This window comes from Hemicordylus capensis, chromosome 2 (genome assembly GCF_027244095.1).
Source record: "Hemicordylus capensis ecotype Gifberg chromosome 2, rHemCap1.1.pri, whole genome shotgun sequence".
NCBI classification, from domain to species: domain Eukaryota; kingdom Metazoa; phylum Chordata; class Lepidosauria; order Squamata; family Cordylidae; genus Hemicordylus; species Hemicordylus capensis.
The window spans coordinates 77,521,701-77,538,918 of NC_069658.1; the positions used below are offsets into that span (position 1 = coordinate 77,521,701).

The 17,218-nt window shown below is 44.0% G+C and overlaps 1 protein-coding gene across 15 annotated transcripts in view; it reads right to left on the minus strand.

The window, feature by feature from the left end:
- Positions 1-17,218, minus strand: part of SEMA6A (semaphorin 6A) — a 233,317-nt gene that overhangs the window by 107,226 nt on the left and 108,873 nt on the right. For 14 of the 15 annotated variants that reach the window (XM_053303548.1, XM_053303556.1, XM_053303555.1 and 11 more), the window contains 2 exons: positions 15,337-15,472; positions 11,190-11,307 (listed from right to left, as the gene is read on the minus strand). In XM_053303548.1, the coding sequence (XP_053159523.1) occupies positions 11,190-11,307; positions 15,337-15,436 (218 nt within the window). In that variant the 5' untranslated portion in view covers positions 15,437-15,472. Of the gene's footprint in view, positions 1-11,189; positions 11,308-15,336; positions 15,473-17,218 lie in introns of those variants that run through there. The other variant, XM_053303561.1, reaches the window with a different exon arrangement.

Below are 17,218 nucleotides of genomic sequence, written 5' to 3' on the forward strand. Positions count from 1 at the left end.
GCGCCCATGGTCTGTCTGCCACGGGGCCTGTCCCACCGCGGGGCTCAGGGCAAATCCCCCGGTCATGCCGCCCTAAGGACAGCCCTACCCCTACCCCAGAAAACAGGGGGAATTTTTTTTTTTTTTTTTGCATATGAATATTCAGGTCACAGCAGCAACTCCTGTGTTTGTAGCTAACATTTGTTTTTTCACCACGCTCAGTGATCGGCTTAGAAAAGATGTGCACATCAGCGATATACAGCAACGTTTTCCCCCAGGTCCATACTTGTGAATCAGATACTATTCTTTCAAGATTCTACTGCCTGCCACTGCTTTGTTAAATGCCAAATTCAGGAAGTTGCATCTCTGTGTTTTTCTTATTGTTTTGTTTGTTCCTCAATAATAATAATAATAATAATAATAATAATAATAATAATAATAATTCGATTTCTATACCGCCCTTCCAAAAATGGCTCAGGGCGATAAGACTGCTGCGATAAGACTGTCCTCATGAGCAGCCTAACCCAGGCAAGGGCAGCCCAGCTCTTGTGGAATGCCAAGATCACGCCCAATCCCGGCACTCCTGCCCAGCTTAACCTTACTCTGAAGCCCAGCTTTTAGCCAGGTTTAAGGGTGGGAGTGCATCTTTAACCTGGCTGCCGGAATCATATGTGTGCTTGGGTTGCTTGCAGCCCAAGTAGACACAGAGACAGGCACCTAGAGTGCCCATCTGATGGGGGAATCCCCCATTGCACCTAATGGGGGAATCCCCACAATGCACTTCATTGCACGGTGCATTGTAGGATTCCCGGAGACAAGGCAGCCTCCAGGAGCACCAACTGTGTGTGTGGCTGAGCTGCATGGCAAGGAGGCAGTGGGGAGGGCACGGAGATCGACTGGGGTGAAGGTAAGTTCAGCACAACCTTCCCTCTCCACCACACCTCCAGTTGTGTAAATAGGCTCACTATAGCTTCCAAGATTGTCTTACTATTGGCTTGACTTCACTGGAAGAGCTATGATCGGAGGTCAGCACTGAACAGAACTCCTCATCTGTTTGATTTCAGTTTCATAGGTGTTTGTGGTGTGGCTTCCCCTCCTGTTCCACATTGCCCCCCCTCTCTCCCCCCTCATTATAATCACTACTGTGCTGCTATGGAAAAGCAGACAAAAATATTCTGAATTGTAAATGAGCAAGTGATTATTATGCACTGGCAACATTTCAGAAAATGTTCCAGTTGCCCTCTTTTAGCACAGCTCTGCATATGTTAATTGCCGTTAAAAATGAAAGCGGCAAGATTTCAAAATAGGCTTGGGTTGCTAAGCTCCATACTAACCATGGTTCTGTATAATGACTTAGTGGCTAGTTTGCCAGTCAACCCTAAAGAAAGGACAGGCCAATTGCTGGAAGTATATCTGAATGAAAGCTGATTTCCAGATAACTAGAAACCATTTCCATGTGTGTTCTTTAAACTACAGCTGCTCACACAATGGCAAAGATTGAAAGTACTGCCAAGTACTAGTTAGGCTTGGCTAAACTACTCACAATAAGGGACTGTGCTGTTCTGTTTTCCTGGCTGCTGCCTAGCCCCGCTGCCTCCTGCTTAGAGGATCTGTACAGTTCTCACTAATTAAGTTATTCTTACGCAAATAGACAATCCCAACACTTCCGTTTTCCCACTTCCAGTCAGCAGGACTGCAGATTGTTGCCATGGCAGAATCATGTAACGGGAAGACATTTAAACAATGCTGGCTTTGTTTGACCCTAGGCCACCCACTGCAGCCCTCAGATACGCTGCTGGGCAGAACCGAGTGGTTGTTTCAGCAAACCACCCGATGGCTGCCAGGTGGAGGAGGAGAAAGAAAACAACTTTTCTAGTACAGTTCTAAAAGGGGACATTATTTAATGATTCAGATGTTGCTTGTCCTTCTCATCCTTCTCTAGTCAATGCTTGTCTCATGGCACCAAACTACTCAAGCTTCCTGCTTTGGTGTTTTAAAGACTATAAAGCATACAGAGTACATAGACGTTGCTGCTCAGCCCATGAGAGTTCAGGTCTTAATAGCTGTGCTTGGAGAACAACTTTGGGTGCTTTGCTGCTTACCATTTAATGACATGAAGTGCTCCAAGAAATCGCTACTACTTCTGAAGATTCCACTTGGGAAATATTAGTACACGTTAATGGCTTGGAGAAAGACATATTGACTGATGTTCCTTCAAGCAAGTTACCGGTACAAGACTTTGATTCGTCGTGCTAATTGTCCTAATCCAGCATCAGGCACACAATACACTATTCCCATATCATGAATTGGGCAGTGGGCAGTTTTGCTGTGGTGGGATAGATATATTCCTGTTTTGTTCTGCTTTTAAATAAAGGGACGTGTACATTCCAAAACTGGAGAGAGGAATGCGTAGCTTCCCAAACATCTACAATAAATAAGAGGTCGCTTTAGAAAAATCTATATAAAAATCTAATCTGTGTTTTAACTGTCCAGATAACGTTTTACTGTAGTTGTTTAACTGTAACTGCTGTTTTAATTTTTGTTCACTGCCTAGAGACTGGGTTTTTGTGTGGAGGTATAGCACTTTCCATATTTCCTCATCTGCTAAGGGACCTCTGAGTGCCTGCATATTGCATGTTCTAGCATGGCCAGGCATTTGAGGCTTCCCTGGCACCCCATATGCACAAGGCATTACAAGGCATGAACCGCCCCGAGACTTTGTTTTGGGGCGGTATATACATGTATTAAATAAAAATAAATAAATAAAATTACAGCCCCTCCCTTCAGGTGGAAATCAGCAGGTTAATGTACATAATACTCTACACATGAATGGAATTAGCTAAAACACACTTCAAGAGAATGTCAGGTCTCTTCTGAAGCAGAACACAGCAGGGGAAGGGCAGAAGTGGTAGGAAAACTGCTTTTAAGAAATCCTTCTCATCCATTACTCCTCTTCTCATTTAGAAACTCTAGACAAGCCTATTAGGAACCACAGGATTCTCTTAAGAATCATATGAAAACCAATGGAACAGAGAAGTCCTTCAGAGACAGAGTGACACAGCAGGAAAATGATGAGCCTCTAAATGAGAAAAAAGAAGAAAACCCATGAACATACCAAAGTGTCATGGGAAGTGTTGTGGTTCATCTCTAGTATCAGATGCACTATTCAACAGATGCCCACTCATTTATTTATTTATTTATTCAATTTCTATACTACCCTTCCAAAAATCGCCCAGGTCGGTTTACACAGAGAAATAATAAATAAATGAAGCCACATGCCACCCAGAGTACTGCCATGTGCTAGGGAGAGACTACAGGAGAACCTCCCTATCCACAGATTCACCATTCGTGGATTCACGTATCCGCAGTCGGGTAATAGACACCTGACCTCGGCATATGTGCGGGTGGGTGGGGGAGGGGGGAAAGGGAGTGGCCAGAAATGACCTCAGAGGTAATTTGTGGGAACAGAACCACTGCAGATAATGAGGTCCACCTGTATATTTTTACAGCGACACTGTATCACTAGAAAAATATGATGTCCCTACAACAAAATTACTCCTTTGAGAAAAGACATCTGAATCTTGTCCAAGAATTGGTAACAGCCACAGATGCATATTTGTTACATAATCTGAAAGACCCCTTTCACTTATATATAATAGCTTTAGACAAGGAAGTGTCAGACTTTCAGGAGCTCTGGCAAGTAGTTACAGTGGATAATAAGTAGTGCTCAGTTGGTTCTGAGCATGGTTCTAACGGCTCAGGCCGTTAACTGACACACATGAAACTATACTGGTTTGCTTCAGTTAAAAATCTGGAGTACAATTCACTTTCCAGTGAAATCAGTGGCAAAATTTCCATTCATTATATTGAAGTGAATTCCATTCTTGGTTCCTATTTTGTACTCAATTCTTTCGAAAATTAAATATAGTTTATAACTGTCCAGGAAAAAGCTTCATCTGTATCATATCATTCCCTCCTTCCTTTTGCAACACAGATTAATATATCATTGTATATTTTAACATCCCAGACACTGATGCTTTTCTCGAAACTCAAGGAAATTTCAGAGAATTTATTCTCAAGCCTATGCCGAGGACTGGATTTTTGCAACAAATGTTAGGCATTTGTTTTTATTGTTTTTAGGTAATTGGGTACAAATGTATACTTAACATCACTATATTTAGACAACTAAAAAAACCCACAACAACACGGAACGGAACATCTGATATGTAGCTCAGGGATTTATGCCAAGAACAGTTTCAATTAATGCCTTTACAAAGCTGTTGATAAACACCTCTGATTGGATTCATATTTGCCACTGTTCCGGGATTTATACTGCAACTGCCAAAGGAGAAGCAGTATAAACTTTCATTCACAGTAATTATGACAATATGAGTCACTTCCTAGAGTTTATCACCTAAAGAAAAAAGTGACCTTTGCATTTTTACGTGTTTTACAGGTTCTTTAGACGAGCAAGGGATTTTAAGTGACATTTCAAATGAAATAGTTTTTCTGTTATTTTGGTACAGGGAAATATAACATTTTTTGTACCCATAAGAGTAGGAAAACATTAAATATTTATTTTTCACCAGACATGAAACTAACAAGGATTTTTCAAAGCATGAACAATTTTTGCATTTTCAAACCACTAACTATCTGATACATCTTTGAGGTTTTTGCTGCTTAAGAACACAGCACATTAAGGTGGGCTCACAGTGAAGGGCCAGTTGACTTGTGCTTTTTGAACACTTTAGGTAGCACACCTGCCCTTCAGAAGGGCTACTTATACCAGAAACACATTGCTTGACCATCAGCATTGCATTTCTAATCTAAGTAGGCTTCTGAGTGTGGATGCATTACTTGACAGGGCTGTCGCTAGTGAGGTGTGGGGCTAGGGGCGAATCAGCACGTACGGGGTCTCCTTAACATTTCATATCATTACAGAATCATACTGATTGATGACATACAGTGTAAATAGTGTGAGTGGGGTTTTTGGACATGGCCAACCTGCTTGGACATATAATGCATTTCTAAAGAAATAAAAATAAAAAGCACAGCACATGCTTCACAGTTCTCAGACCTTCTGGGTTGCAAATCAACTTGAGATAGTGCATTTATAAGTAAGTAAGCAAGTATATATTGTTTGTTCCAGAAGTTTTTGTAATTTTCTGCCATGAAACAAACCACTTATAAGACATTTTGGATGGGTTTAAAAAACAACAACCCAAGTGTCCAATCCACTTCAATTTAAATATTTAAGTATTCCTCCCACCCTGCTCTACATCTCTGCTCAATACCAAAGTCCTATGGCAAGCCAATCCCTAAATATTCAAGTGGGGGGTAGGGTGGAGATAACCACAAAAGGAAATCACATCATACTTCCATTACTAGGCCTGGGCTGGGCAGAGAGCTCTGGTGCTGGACACTCTCTGCCTGCCTGCCTGCCTGCCTGCCTGCTTGCTTCTTTCCTCAGCTTCAGGCTTCAGGGAGGCCTGCATGGAGTCCCACCCATCCACCGAACAGCTGAGAGGCGGAGAGAGGCGGAGCTCTAGCAGTTTGCTTGGGAGCCTTTCAAGCTGCACAGCTGCACACAGACACAAAAGATTGGCTGCAGGCAAAGATAAGTGGCTGGGACTGGGTGAAAGAGGAGGGCATGCTGCACTGCAGTGTGCCCAGAGCGGGGCTTGTGCCAGCACGGGGCTCGGGACGATTGCCCCAGCTGCCTCGCCCTAAGGATGCTCCTGTTACTTGAAGTGTGGATCAGCACTGCCCACACTGAGCTGTACTGGGATGTCAGCCCCTGGCTTCAGTAACAGTGCAGAGGCACACTGTGCAAAGCGCCTCCGTGCAGCATGAAGAGTTGTGCTGTGTTCAGGGGGAAGCAATTTCCACCAATATCCCTCTCCTCAGAAGTGCTCTCTGCAACCCAGAAGTAGCTTCCTGAAGGTCATGCAGCCCTCAGGGACCTACCTTTGGGCTGCAGGGAGCACTTCTGGGAGCGGGGAGGTCGGCAAAAATTCTGACCCTACCCCCACCCCACCTTTGCACACCGTGTGGCTGCTGAGGCACTTTTGCTTCTGCACCATTACTGAGGAGGTCAACCACAGTCTTGATTTGTTACGCCTAAACTGACTGATTGATTGATTTTCTGGTGAACTCTGCTGCAACAGCCTAAGCAACTGTCCAGACAAGATATCACAAGACCATGTGATAGGTTTCAACCTATTGGTGTTCATATCTTCATAGATTATTGACACGTACTTGCAGAAATCCACAGTTTATTTACTTGAGTCCTAGGATAAGCCTACTTCTTTTTTAAAAAATGAATGTTCTGGAGTTAAATGATTTGCTGATTGTAGCTAAAGTTACCAGTTCAATTTTAAGTTGCCCCAACTAATTTTCAGCTTCACTGGCCAACAGCCAGATTAACCCTGCTTGTGGAATTCTCTGCCACAAGATGTGGTGACAGCCAACAACCTGGATGGCTTTAAAAGGGGCTTAGATAACTTCATAGAAGAGAGGTCTATTGACAGCTACTAGTCAGAGGGCCAGCATCAGCCTCAAAGGCAGGATGCCTCTGAGTACCAGTTGCAGGGGAGTAAAAGCAGGAGAGAGGACATGCCCTCAACTCCTGCCTGTAGGCTTCCAGTGGCATCTGGTGGGCCATTGTGTGAAACAGGATGCTGGACTAGATGGGCCTTGGGCCTGATCCAGCAGGGCTGTTCTTATGTTCTATCTGCCAGGGAATTCTGTTGCATGTGTGTGCATATCCATGCAATTTTTGACAACCCCACTTCCCTCTACAGCTGCCTCTGCCTCCTGAAATTATGCTTTAGAGGGTCTTCAAACAAGGGGTGCGATCCAAATTCGGACTGGTGTGCAGTCCGGCGAAAAGGTTCAGCCCAGTCTGGCCAAACCGTGGACTGGTCCAGTGGTTCAATGCACTGCCGGGTGGGCGGGGGGGGGTGGCAGTGAGCGGCACCTTTAAAAGTAAAGGTGGAGGGCATTACAAGCATTAGCACTGCTCCAGGCAGCTTCCTGGTGTGGTGGCACTCGCCCCAGCAACCTGCGCACAGTGACGGCGCAGCTCTGTCACTCACCTGGCCTCCGCGCATGACTGCCATTTGCAGTCTGCCATTTGCATGGTCCACATGAGGTGCTGACCACAGAAATGGCCTCCACACATGCGCGGAGGCCAGGTGAATGAAGGAGCTGTGCCGGCGCCATGCCTGGGCTGCTGGGGCGAGTGCCACCGGAGAAGGAAGCTGCCAGGAGCAGGGGTCATGCTGGTAAGGACCAGTGCCTTTGCCTTTAAAAGTGCTGCACACAAACACACGGTGCTGGGTCAAACCACCACACTGGTCTGCTGTTTGCCGGACTGTGGACTGGTTTGAATTCGGACTGCGATCTGTGCACACCCCTACTTCCAGCCAATTGCCAATCACCAATCACACCCCACTATGTAACTGGAATCCCTGGCCTGCGGATGCAGTGTTAGTCTTGATGCTGGCCACTATTTTTATTTTATTTAAAAAGGATTATCTCAGTCATAATTAATAGCTCATGTTTAATGTCTGTGCACTCAAATATGAATCAACATATTAAATAAAATATGAATTTAACATAAGATATATATGAATTAACATTATTCAAATATGAATTCGTGTGAATTAAAATGGAGCAATGGACCATTTCTATATCTGGACGTAGTGGGAACTTTAACAACAGGAGCAATTAGGTCCAATTCACACAATCCTTATACTGGCTGCTTGAAATAATTTTGAAATCACTTCACACATGTAAAATGCTCACAATAAAATGGGTCACATCAAGGTACCATCATACTCAGGGAGCTTGCATGCAAGCTCAGATCACACTAAATGTGGATCAGTAGCGAAATCTTGTGCATGTGGTAAAGTGTCTGTGAACAAGAAGCTTTCAATGGGCAGAAAGCCAATGAACACAGTCATTTCAAGTGGCTGCCCCTTATCCAGATATTTGCATAATAGCAATAGCAATAGCACTTATATTTATATACCGCTTTATAGCCGGAGCTCTCTAAGCGGTTTACAATGATTTAGCATATTGCCCCCAACATTCTGGGTACTCATCAAACTGGTCTTTATGCACTAACTTTGAGAATATTTCTTAGCAAACTTAGATAACATGTTGGACCACTCACACAAACTGGTATTTTGAGAAACAACACGTAGATCTGTTCAGAAACTGGCTCCTGCTGAAATCCAACTTGCATTACAATCTGTATTGGTTGAATATGACTCAACAAGATCTAGCCTAAAAGAGAAGGACTGTGCATTTTGGCAAAATCAGAATTCCACTTTGACATCCCCAGTCCCCACGACAACTGCCCCAGGGAGCGGAGGTGGTGGAGGCTATTTAAAAACCACCCAGCACTGGCATAGGGAGATTGGGGCAGCTGCAGTGCTGATGGGAAATGTGTAGGAGGCAGGCAGGGAGTGCCAAAGGAAAAGCTGGGCACTTGCCCAGGACGGCTGGGAGACACTGGGATGCCTGGGAGATGTAGTTCCTCCTGAGCGTATCTAGCTTTCCCTCTGCACCTGTCCCCTGCACGTTTCCCAGAAGTGCTGCAGCTGCCCATCTCTCCCTGCAGCAATGCTGTGTGGCTTTAAAGAGCCCCCACCCATCCCTCCTAAGCTGGCCCATGAGATACTGCCTCCTTGTGGTAGGGGATGGGAATTACAAAATGTAATTCTGACTTTTACCGATGCTCACGGTCTTACTAAACTAACCCCTGCTAATTGGGCAAAGAGGCACCTTTTTGACGTGGTGATTCTCTTTGTTTGGCAAGGGAAGAGTAACTGGCCCTAACCACCCCTAGCACAGTACTTCCATTACTGTTGCTGGTGTCTATCTTATGTTTCTTTAGATTGTGAGCCCTTGGGGACAGGGAGCCATCTTATTTATTTATTTCTCTATGTAAACTGCTTTGGAAACTTTTGTTGAAAAGCAGTATATAAATATTTACAAATACATAAATATTTTTGTTGTTGTTGTTGTTACTAAAGAGCTCTAGAAGGTTCCTCACCGTGATGCAGTCCTGAATGTGGGACTACAAGCCGAACACATTAAAGCAAGTTTGTTCAGGAACTAGGGTCTATTAAATTAATTAAATTCAAACCTGTCAACTACTTTGAAAGAAATGAAGTGTACACATCCTTTTTCCTCCCTCTTACTCTCTTTGTTTTACTATAAAACATGTTTAGACCTGTAGTGACATTAAAGTTTAATTCTTCTTCAAATATGTACTCGTGCAATGGGGATTATTCTTGTTTATTCTCCAAAACAGATAATTAATTGTGTACGCAAAACCAACCAAACTCTTTTACAGATATAATGAGTTCAATTTTCCACAGCACTGAGCTGTGTGCTGGCTTGGTACACCACTTGCAGGCATCAGCCAGCAACACGCAGTTGCCAGGACTTTGCAGCACTAAGTCCGAGCTAGACAGATTAAACAACCCTTGGCATTCTAAATGGGATACCAAGCCCATGAAGCAAGAAGTTTTTAAAAAGTCCAAGCTAAACAAGGATGAGGGAGTAGAGGACAGACCCATCTCTTGTCATGTCCCACATTACAGCTGAAGGGATGGTCTTCTCTCTTCTCCTTGCTTAGTTTGGGCTTTTCAAAACATATGTGTTTAAAAGCATAGAACTACCACTCGTTTTGCATGCACTCAAGGTTAGTCCTAGCAAGTGAGCTTTCTTTAGCTCAGGGGTTCCCAACAGGGGGTACTCAGAGCCCTCCTGCCTCCCCATGCTGCCGCTATTTGTTTCTCACCTGAGGATCACCAGCTTGAAGGTGAGGCATCCTCAGCGGTGTGTCTGCTGAAGAAGGGGAGGGAGGAGGCTGAACACCCTTCACCTTTTCTCCTGATTGGCTGGCCATATGCTGAAATGCAGCGTACCCCTCCCTTTAGCCAGACCGACAGAAAATTAGTACCGAGCACTCCCATTGAAACAGGCAAGTAAACTTGTCCTATTAATTTCAACTAGCCGACCTCGCACAGAGCATCTGTGCGGCGCTTTGGGGCCGGCTGTTTTCCCCTCCCTCTTCCTCCTGCCCCGGCCCCCGGCCTCTCCTCTCTTTCCCTTCCCTCCAGCCCCACGCTTTCTAGCCTTCCTCCCCTCCCGTTCCTCCCCCCACAAAGAGGCTTAGCGGACGGCCAAAAAGGACCCCACCGCCGCCATTTTTTCCTCCCTCCCATCCACCTGCCGCCGCTTTTCTCCCCCCACTCTACCTGCCCGCTGCCGCTTTTCTCTCCCCCTCCGCCGCTGCTTTTCTCTCCCACCCGCATGCCCGCTGCCACTTTTCTCTCCCCCCTCCTCTGCCCAGCCGCCCGCTGCCACCACTTTCTTCCCCCTCTCCTCTTCACTCTGCCGGGCCTCTCGCCGAAACTCTCGCGTGTCACGAGAGTTCTGCTGCCAAATCCTGGACACGCATGCCGGCTAAGAGAATTAATTATATAGATAAGGCTGCTTATAAGTAACTAACTGTGGATGTGAGCCACTGACTGGAGTAGCCTGTCTCATAACTTTAACATTTAAGTGTACACACACACACACACACACACACACACACACACACACTTCTATGGAGTATCTGAAGGTTTGTGACAAAAGGAGTACACTTGCTTTAAAATGTCTGGGAATCCCTACTCTAGATCAATGGCTTTTTAAAGTCTTTTATTCTAGAAGGGTGTGAGATGGGCAGTTTACACATTGCCTGAGCCCCCTGCAACCATTTCCTTGTGGAGATCCCTGCGCTACCTCCAGTAGTCCTTCTGTCATGGAAATTCCCAGTGATATGGAGGCTGCAAGTCACCAGTGTTTGCCTCTAGGGACATCTAGTACTTATGTTCTTACCATCAGAAGCAACCATCTGAGAAGCAGTGGTGCATGGTGCCACTTGGGATGGAAGGTCAATGGGGAGGGGGCGGGGGGGACGCCTACAGTGTGGACATAATGTGTAGACCAGCCCTGAGTTAGAATGGGCTTGCAATTACAAGGTAAGAAACTGGTGTGGACAATGATTCATTTGTGTGAGGACAATTCACACCATTGAGGGGACCCTCTGTGCCTCGAAGTATGAAAATAAACAAAAGGAAATAAAAACATTAGAGGAGTCTGTGTTGAAAAGAAAGTAAGATGAGAGTAAGGAAGAGGCAACAGACCTAGCAGCAACGTAGATGGTTCTGTCCATGATCATGAGAAGCTGGATGTCCAGTTTGTGCCTTTGTGGGGCGCTGTGTCCTGGCTTGTGACCCACAAACACCGGATACTGTTTTGTATCTGTAAAAAGAGAAGTGTTTGACAGAAAAACATAAAACTTGAGTCATGCAATGAAAGTATGTTAACATAGCCTAGATGGCCTCTATTACCTGTTGTTGACTCTATAGTTACTGCTCTGGTTTGCCATATAGGCTAAATCATAAAAATAACAACATAGTAGATTGCAGAGCTTTCAAAGTTTCCTCACATTCCTGTTGTCATGAAAGGAGTTATTATATTCTTAATAATAAAGAACATGTTCTTTTTTTTCTAAGAGCAAAAAGCTGCTAGAAGCTCTAGGCATTCCAGACACTTAGCATTTACACCTGGCTTTCGTTTCAGACTGTACAGAGTTCTAAATAGCTGGATTTTGCTTGCCAAAGATGATCTGTCAGAACAAAGATGTTTTGTAGGAGTCCAGCAATTACTGCAGTGGCCATATTGACTGGTATTTAGAAGAAAAGACTGAAAAGGTACAAAACTGGCCACTCTGCGGGTAGCCTATATGATTAGGCTAGCATGCTAATTGTGCTTATTATTAGAAACAGGGGGAAACCATTAACTGAATGTTGTGTCTTTGTAATCTTATTTCCCTTTCAGCCTGTCTTATGGCTTTGTTTATGACAAGTAGAATGTATTCTCTTTTCTGATTTTATTTTTGAAGCATTAGTGGAGACTGGTGATAGAATTCAGAGGAAGAAGAAACATGAGAACAATGTTGTTGCCAAATATACTCTCCTATGCCCTCTCTTTATCAACTGATTAGTTTTACTATAGAAAATGTAACTTTTTTTTTTAAAGGCAAGAATGCCTTGGATGTTGTTGCAAGCTAGCAGCAAATTACAGGTGGACCTTGTTATCCACAGGGGTTCTGTTCTGTCCTACAAACGCAGATAACAAAACCGTGGATAACAAGTCATTGAATGAATGAGAATTGGGGGGTTATGTTCCTGGAGGCAAAAAAAATCAGTAAAAGTTAGAAATATGAGCAAAAAAGCAAAATACCATGCTTTCCAGTTGTTCAGCAAGCCCCGCCCCCACCTCCAAATCCAGCCAATTTCCCATGAAAAACCATGGATCTTTTTTTTAACAGAAGAGCCACAAAATGGCTCCTTTAAGCAAAATGGAGAAACCACGGATCTCAACCCTTTGTTTTACTGTGTATACCAAGGCTGGATCTTCATTGCCCAACCACAAATACACGAAACCGCGGGTGTCGGGACCGTGTGTGATGAGGTTCACCTATATGACAATCCGTGCTAATATAAGTGGCAAACTGTAGGATAAATGAGGAGGGCACAGAAATATCAAGCACTAGCATTTCTTTCTTTCTTTCTTTCTTTCTTTCTTTCTTTCTTTCTTTCTTTCTTTCTTTCTTTCTTTCTAAGAGTATTGTTTCTTGTCCTGGGTAGGATGGGCACAGCCAATCAACATTCTGTCCCCCACATTTTATTGAGGGTGGACAAAAAGCCATCCTACCAGCTCCTCCCATTCTTCCCTCCTCCAACGTTGATCTTTGCATGCCTAAGACGCAGGAGCAAGCACGACTCTCCTACCCTGGCTGGTCACTACTCCTACCCTGTTTAGGACCATGGGAATGAGCCTAATATGTGATTAGGACATTCGACTTGGGCCCCCATTTGAGTGGGAAGAACTGCAAAATAGGGTTTCCATGAGAGTGCCCGCTTCACCTGTACTGTATGTGAGGAAGGGATGAGTGTATCCCAACCACATGTAAAAAGGATCTCTGGCCTGTAAGTATATGAACTGCATCTAATACGCACCATAGCAGAGAAAAAGACATCAGCTAACACTACACAAACAAATAGGTGATTCAAGCAAAACAACTGTATCACACAAAATGGACCCAGGACTTTCAGGATGCTCAGACAATGGGGCCTAACAAAAAAAAAAAAATCCCTATTCTGATCCTAAATAATTTGGCAAAAAGACACTGGTTGACAACTGAACTAACGAAGAGCATGTGTTAGGAGGCTATACAGTGACGTGATGGGAGCCCATGCACAGCTCTCCCAATCCTCCTTATGCGCACACTATGGGACCATAGTGCGAAGACTTCCCAGTGCTGCTCACATTCTGGATGTGCTCTGTGAGAGAGGAAACACACCCCTGAGGGGCAGTGATGTGTTTCCTTTCTTACAGAACACTTCCAGGACCAAGCAATGCTGGGAGGTCTTTTCTCTGTGGCACAACAACATGTGCATAGTCATGCCCACCAAGCCTCCTAAGGTCTTGCATCTCAAAAGTTAGAATGATTGTGCAAAGAGGATCTGCCAACGACACTAGCTAAATGCACATTTTAAAAGATTCTAATCCTAAACACATTTACCAGGAAGTAAACCTCACTGATCTTAAAGTAACTTCTTTCCCCAAGAGTGCTTAGGATGATGGTATCAGCATTCTGGTCTAGTTCCAAAAGTGTCTACTTTCATTCATAGTCCAACCAATCTAGAGTATAGTGGAATTACTGTACAGCTAATCCTCTTCTGACAAATAGTGATGTAGCTCTTATATCACTATGCCTGAATGCCCAAATTTAATGCTCAGCTACAGGGATGGCAACAAGTTTACAGACCACCTCAGGTGTGTCAAACACAGAACCTTGGGTTATTAAAAAGCATACTAGCATTCAGATCTTAATGGAAAATAGGTGGTAACAGGTATAACTCTAGATGGCAGAATTACTTCACATGCAAATCATTCAGCACTGACTTGCAATTGGACAGACAGTAGCTAACACTTTGTGCATATGCTGTGTGCTTATAATTCTTGCTCTCCTCAGCTTTAGAATGAAACCATTTGTTCATAACTGACTGGATATATGGAGTTTGTATGCATGCAGCCATGAAGAAACAGATGGAGGCTTTCATTATTCTCTCTGCCCCTTTTCCTATATGAATTTATATGCTTTTCAAGGCAATTGACACTTTTGATCTGGCATTTGTTAGCATATTTGGATGGTTAACCAATCCTGGTTAAGTATTACAAACTACTGAAAACTCAGAGACCGTAAAGGCACTTGGATTTGCTGCAGCAACTAAAGAAAACTTTAGATGAAACATATTATAATTGTTATTGTATGGGCAGATACAGGAAGCTCCAACTTACAAATGGGTTGTGTTTCTAAAGTTTTTAAGTCAGATGTTCGTATCTCAGAATGCATTTAAGTTTCCATGAGCGACAACTTGTTTCTGTTATGGGCTGATGTTTGTATGTTGGAGACTTCCTTAATGTAATATATTAAGGAGCTTTGTTTGTATGGATGGATGTTTGTAACTCGACGAGTGCCTGTATTGTGATATTTTACTCGTCAATGCATCTGAGTCCTGATGGACAGATGATGTTGTATTAATCTTCTTCTAGACAGAATGACACGGCTGGTCTAAATGGATTTTTTTGTTTGTTGTTGTTCCCTCAAGTTCCGTTATACATGACAATTGCAAAGTCTCTCTCTCTCTCTCTCTCTCTCTCTCTCTCTCTCTCTCTCTCTCTCTCTCTCTCACACACACACACACACACACACACACACACACACACACACACCACTTGTTAGATAAGCAGTCATTTAGTGCAGAGTGGAATGTTCCCCACAGATCTGTGCTACTTATTAGTGATTTATTTAATGGTAAATCTAATTCCTCTTATTAGGAACTGATTAGCTCTTGTTTTGGCAATCCTGGAATAACCTTCTAAATTATGGGGAAATGTTGGTTGCAGAGGCAGCTGGCTGAGAAAAATGTGACCAAGTTTGGCGAACACCAGCTTGAAGAGGGATATGAACAAGCAAACAACTGTTTAATCCTCCTGCATTCAAAGACCATGATAAAATATTGATTTACAACAAAGGGATGGGTTGACATGGAGCTGAAGGAAGGATAGTTTGGTTGTTCTGAGAAGACGTAATAGGAAAAACCAGATAGTATAGTTTCTGGCCCACTGAAGCTTGCAACCTTAAATCTCACTGGCCAATAAGCCGTGACTTGGAGGGAAAGGACATCTTAGTACAATTTCCGGGCCTTTCATACTCACAGTTGCCATGCGAAATACTGATTGGCTCAGGATCTTCTGGGAAATCAGCCCCAGCAAAGTGTAGCAGTGTGAAATATAGCAGCAAGGCTTCTGACCTCATAGTAGTTCAGCTGGGAGACTATTTCTTCACTTCACCCTGTGAAAGACAAACAAGGGCATAAGATCTTTCTATCAACTCATATTTAGTCACTAGAAACAAAAATGGGCCACTAATTGTCAACACATAATAAAAGGCGACTCTCCTGACCTTTAGGCATTCACTAAATAAGCAATATGTTCACTTTAAAGGAGAAAACCACCCCAACAGCAAGTCTCCATGGGCTCTAACATATAGTGGCACCAACATCTTGTTTTTGAATAGACTTAAAGATGCTACAGGTTACCAGCAAACAAATTGTTCTCTCTCCATTCATTTGCTCTGCCTACTGCTGCTTTTTATCCCAATCAAGAAAATGTCTCCTATAACGGCCAAGCTAGACGAGCCATACAAGTTCTAGGATTTTAAATCCCGTCTTTTTCTTTTCAAAACAGCAAACATGGAGTGGGAGAGGGTTGTTTTCGATCAGGACTGTGACATGGGAAGACCAACCCTTAAAGCTGGTATTAGTTTCAGAAGGGGAAACAAACAAACAAAGGAATAGTTTTTGACTTGGAACTAGGCTGTGGCTCAGGGGGACAACTTACAACTTTGCTTCATACTAAAATAAAATAAAATCCTTCCACATAGAAAACTAGCTATCTCGGGAAAGAGCTCCACCCTGGGGTATGGCCTGAAGGTGCATGATGCAGCAACCTAAACTGGGGAGGAGACCTGGTCTTGTGGTAGTGAGCATGGATTGTCCCCTTTGCTAGGCAAGCTCTGCTCTGGTTTGCATTTGGATGAGTGACTACATGCAAGTGCTGTCTGCTGTATTCCCCTTAGGGGATGAAGCTGTAGCTCACTGGTAAAGCATTTGTTTGCATGCAGAAGGTCTGAGGTTCACTCCCTGGCATCTCCAAGTAGGACAGTGAAGGACTGCTGCCAGAAATCTTGGAGAGTACTGAGCTAGATGGACCAAGGGTCTGATTTGATATAAGGCAGCTTCTTATGTTCCTATGAATCTAAGCCACTCTGATATTGGTCAGCAGTGGTCCTTCTAATTTTTCCCCATCTCTGTGCGGAATGAATTTTGTTCTGAGCAGCAGTATCAAGGCAATGTTTGCACACCTGCATTCAGAATGGGGCCTTCCCGATTCAACCTGAGCAGGATCTAAAATGAACTGAGCGGACATCCAGAAACTTGTGAGCACGCACACGTGCACACACCTTAGAAGGAACAGTGCTGGTCATTGCATGGATGGAAGAATGACTGGTAACTTTATATATGCTGTCTTCATTTCCAACATGAAAGAAAAGAATATAAACAAATAGCCTAGCCTTCTCCCTACATGCTATTTTTTCATGTACTGGGAAATGGCGGGTGCGGGGGGGGGAGCTATAATTGGATGGATGTTTTTGAATGTCACAAGCCGCCCATTATCTGGGAGCTGCCTCTCACCTCTCTGCTTGCCGACCACTTGTCCTGCTGTTGCTGCCACCCACTGCTCATTTGCTACCCACTTCAACTTGCTCACCACCCATGCTGTTGCTCGCGGCCCGCTGCCTCTCTCTGTCTCCCCAGACACGCATGCGGTGGGAAGTGGGAAAGCCCCCATCTGCAGATTAAGGTTGTAGATCTCAGACAGAGCTTTACTACCCCAGTGGCAGCTACTTAAGGCAAGATTTTCAAACTTGGTCCCCAGATATAGTTGGACCAACTCCCATAATCCTCCACCACAATGCTGGGGATTATGGAAGTTGAAGTCCAACAGCTTCCATAAGAAACTGTTCCATGAGAATCCC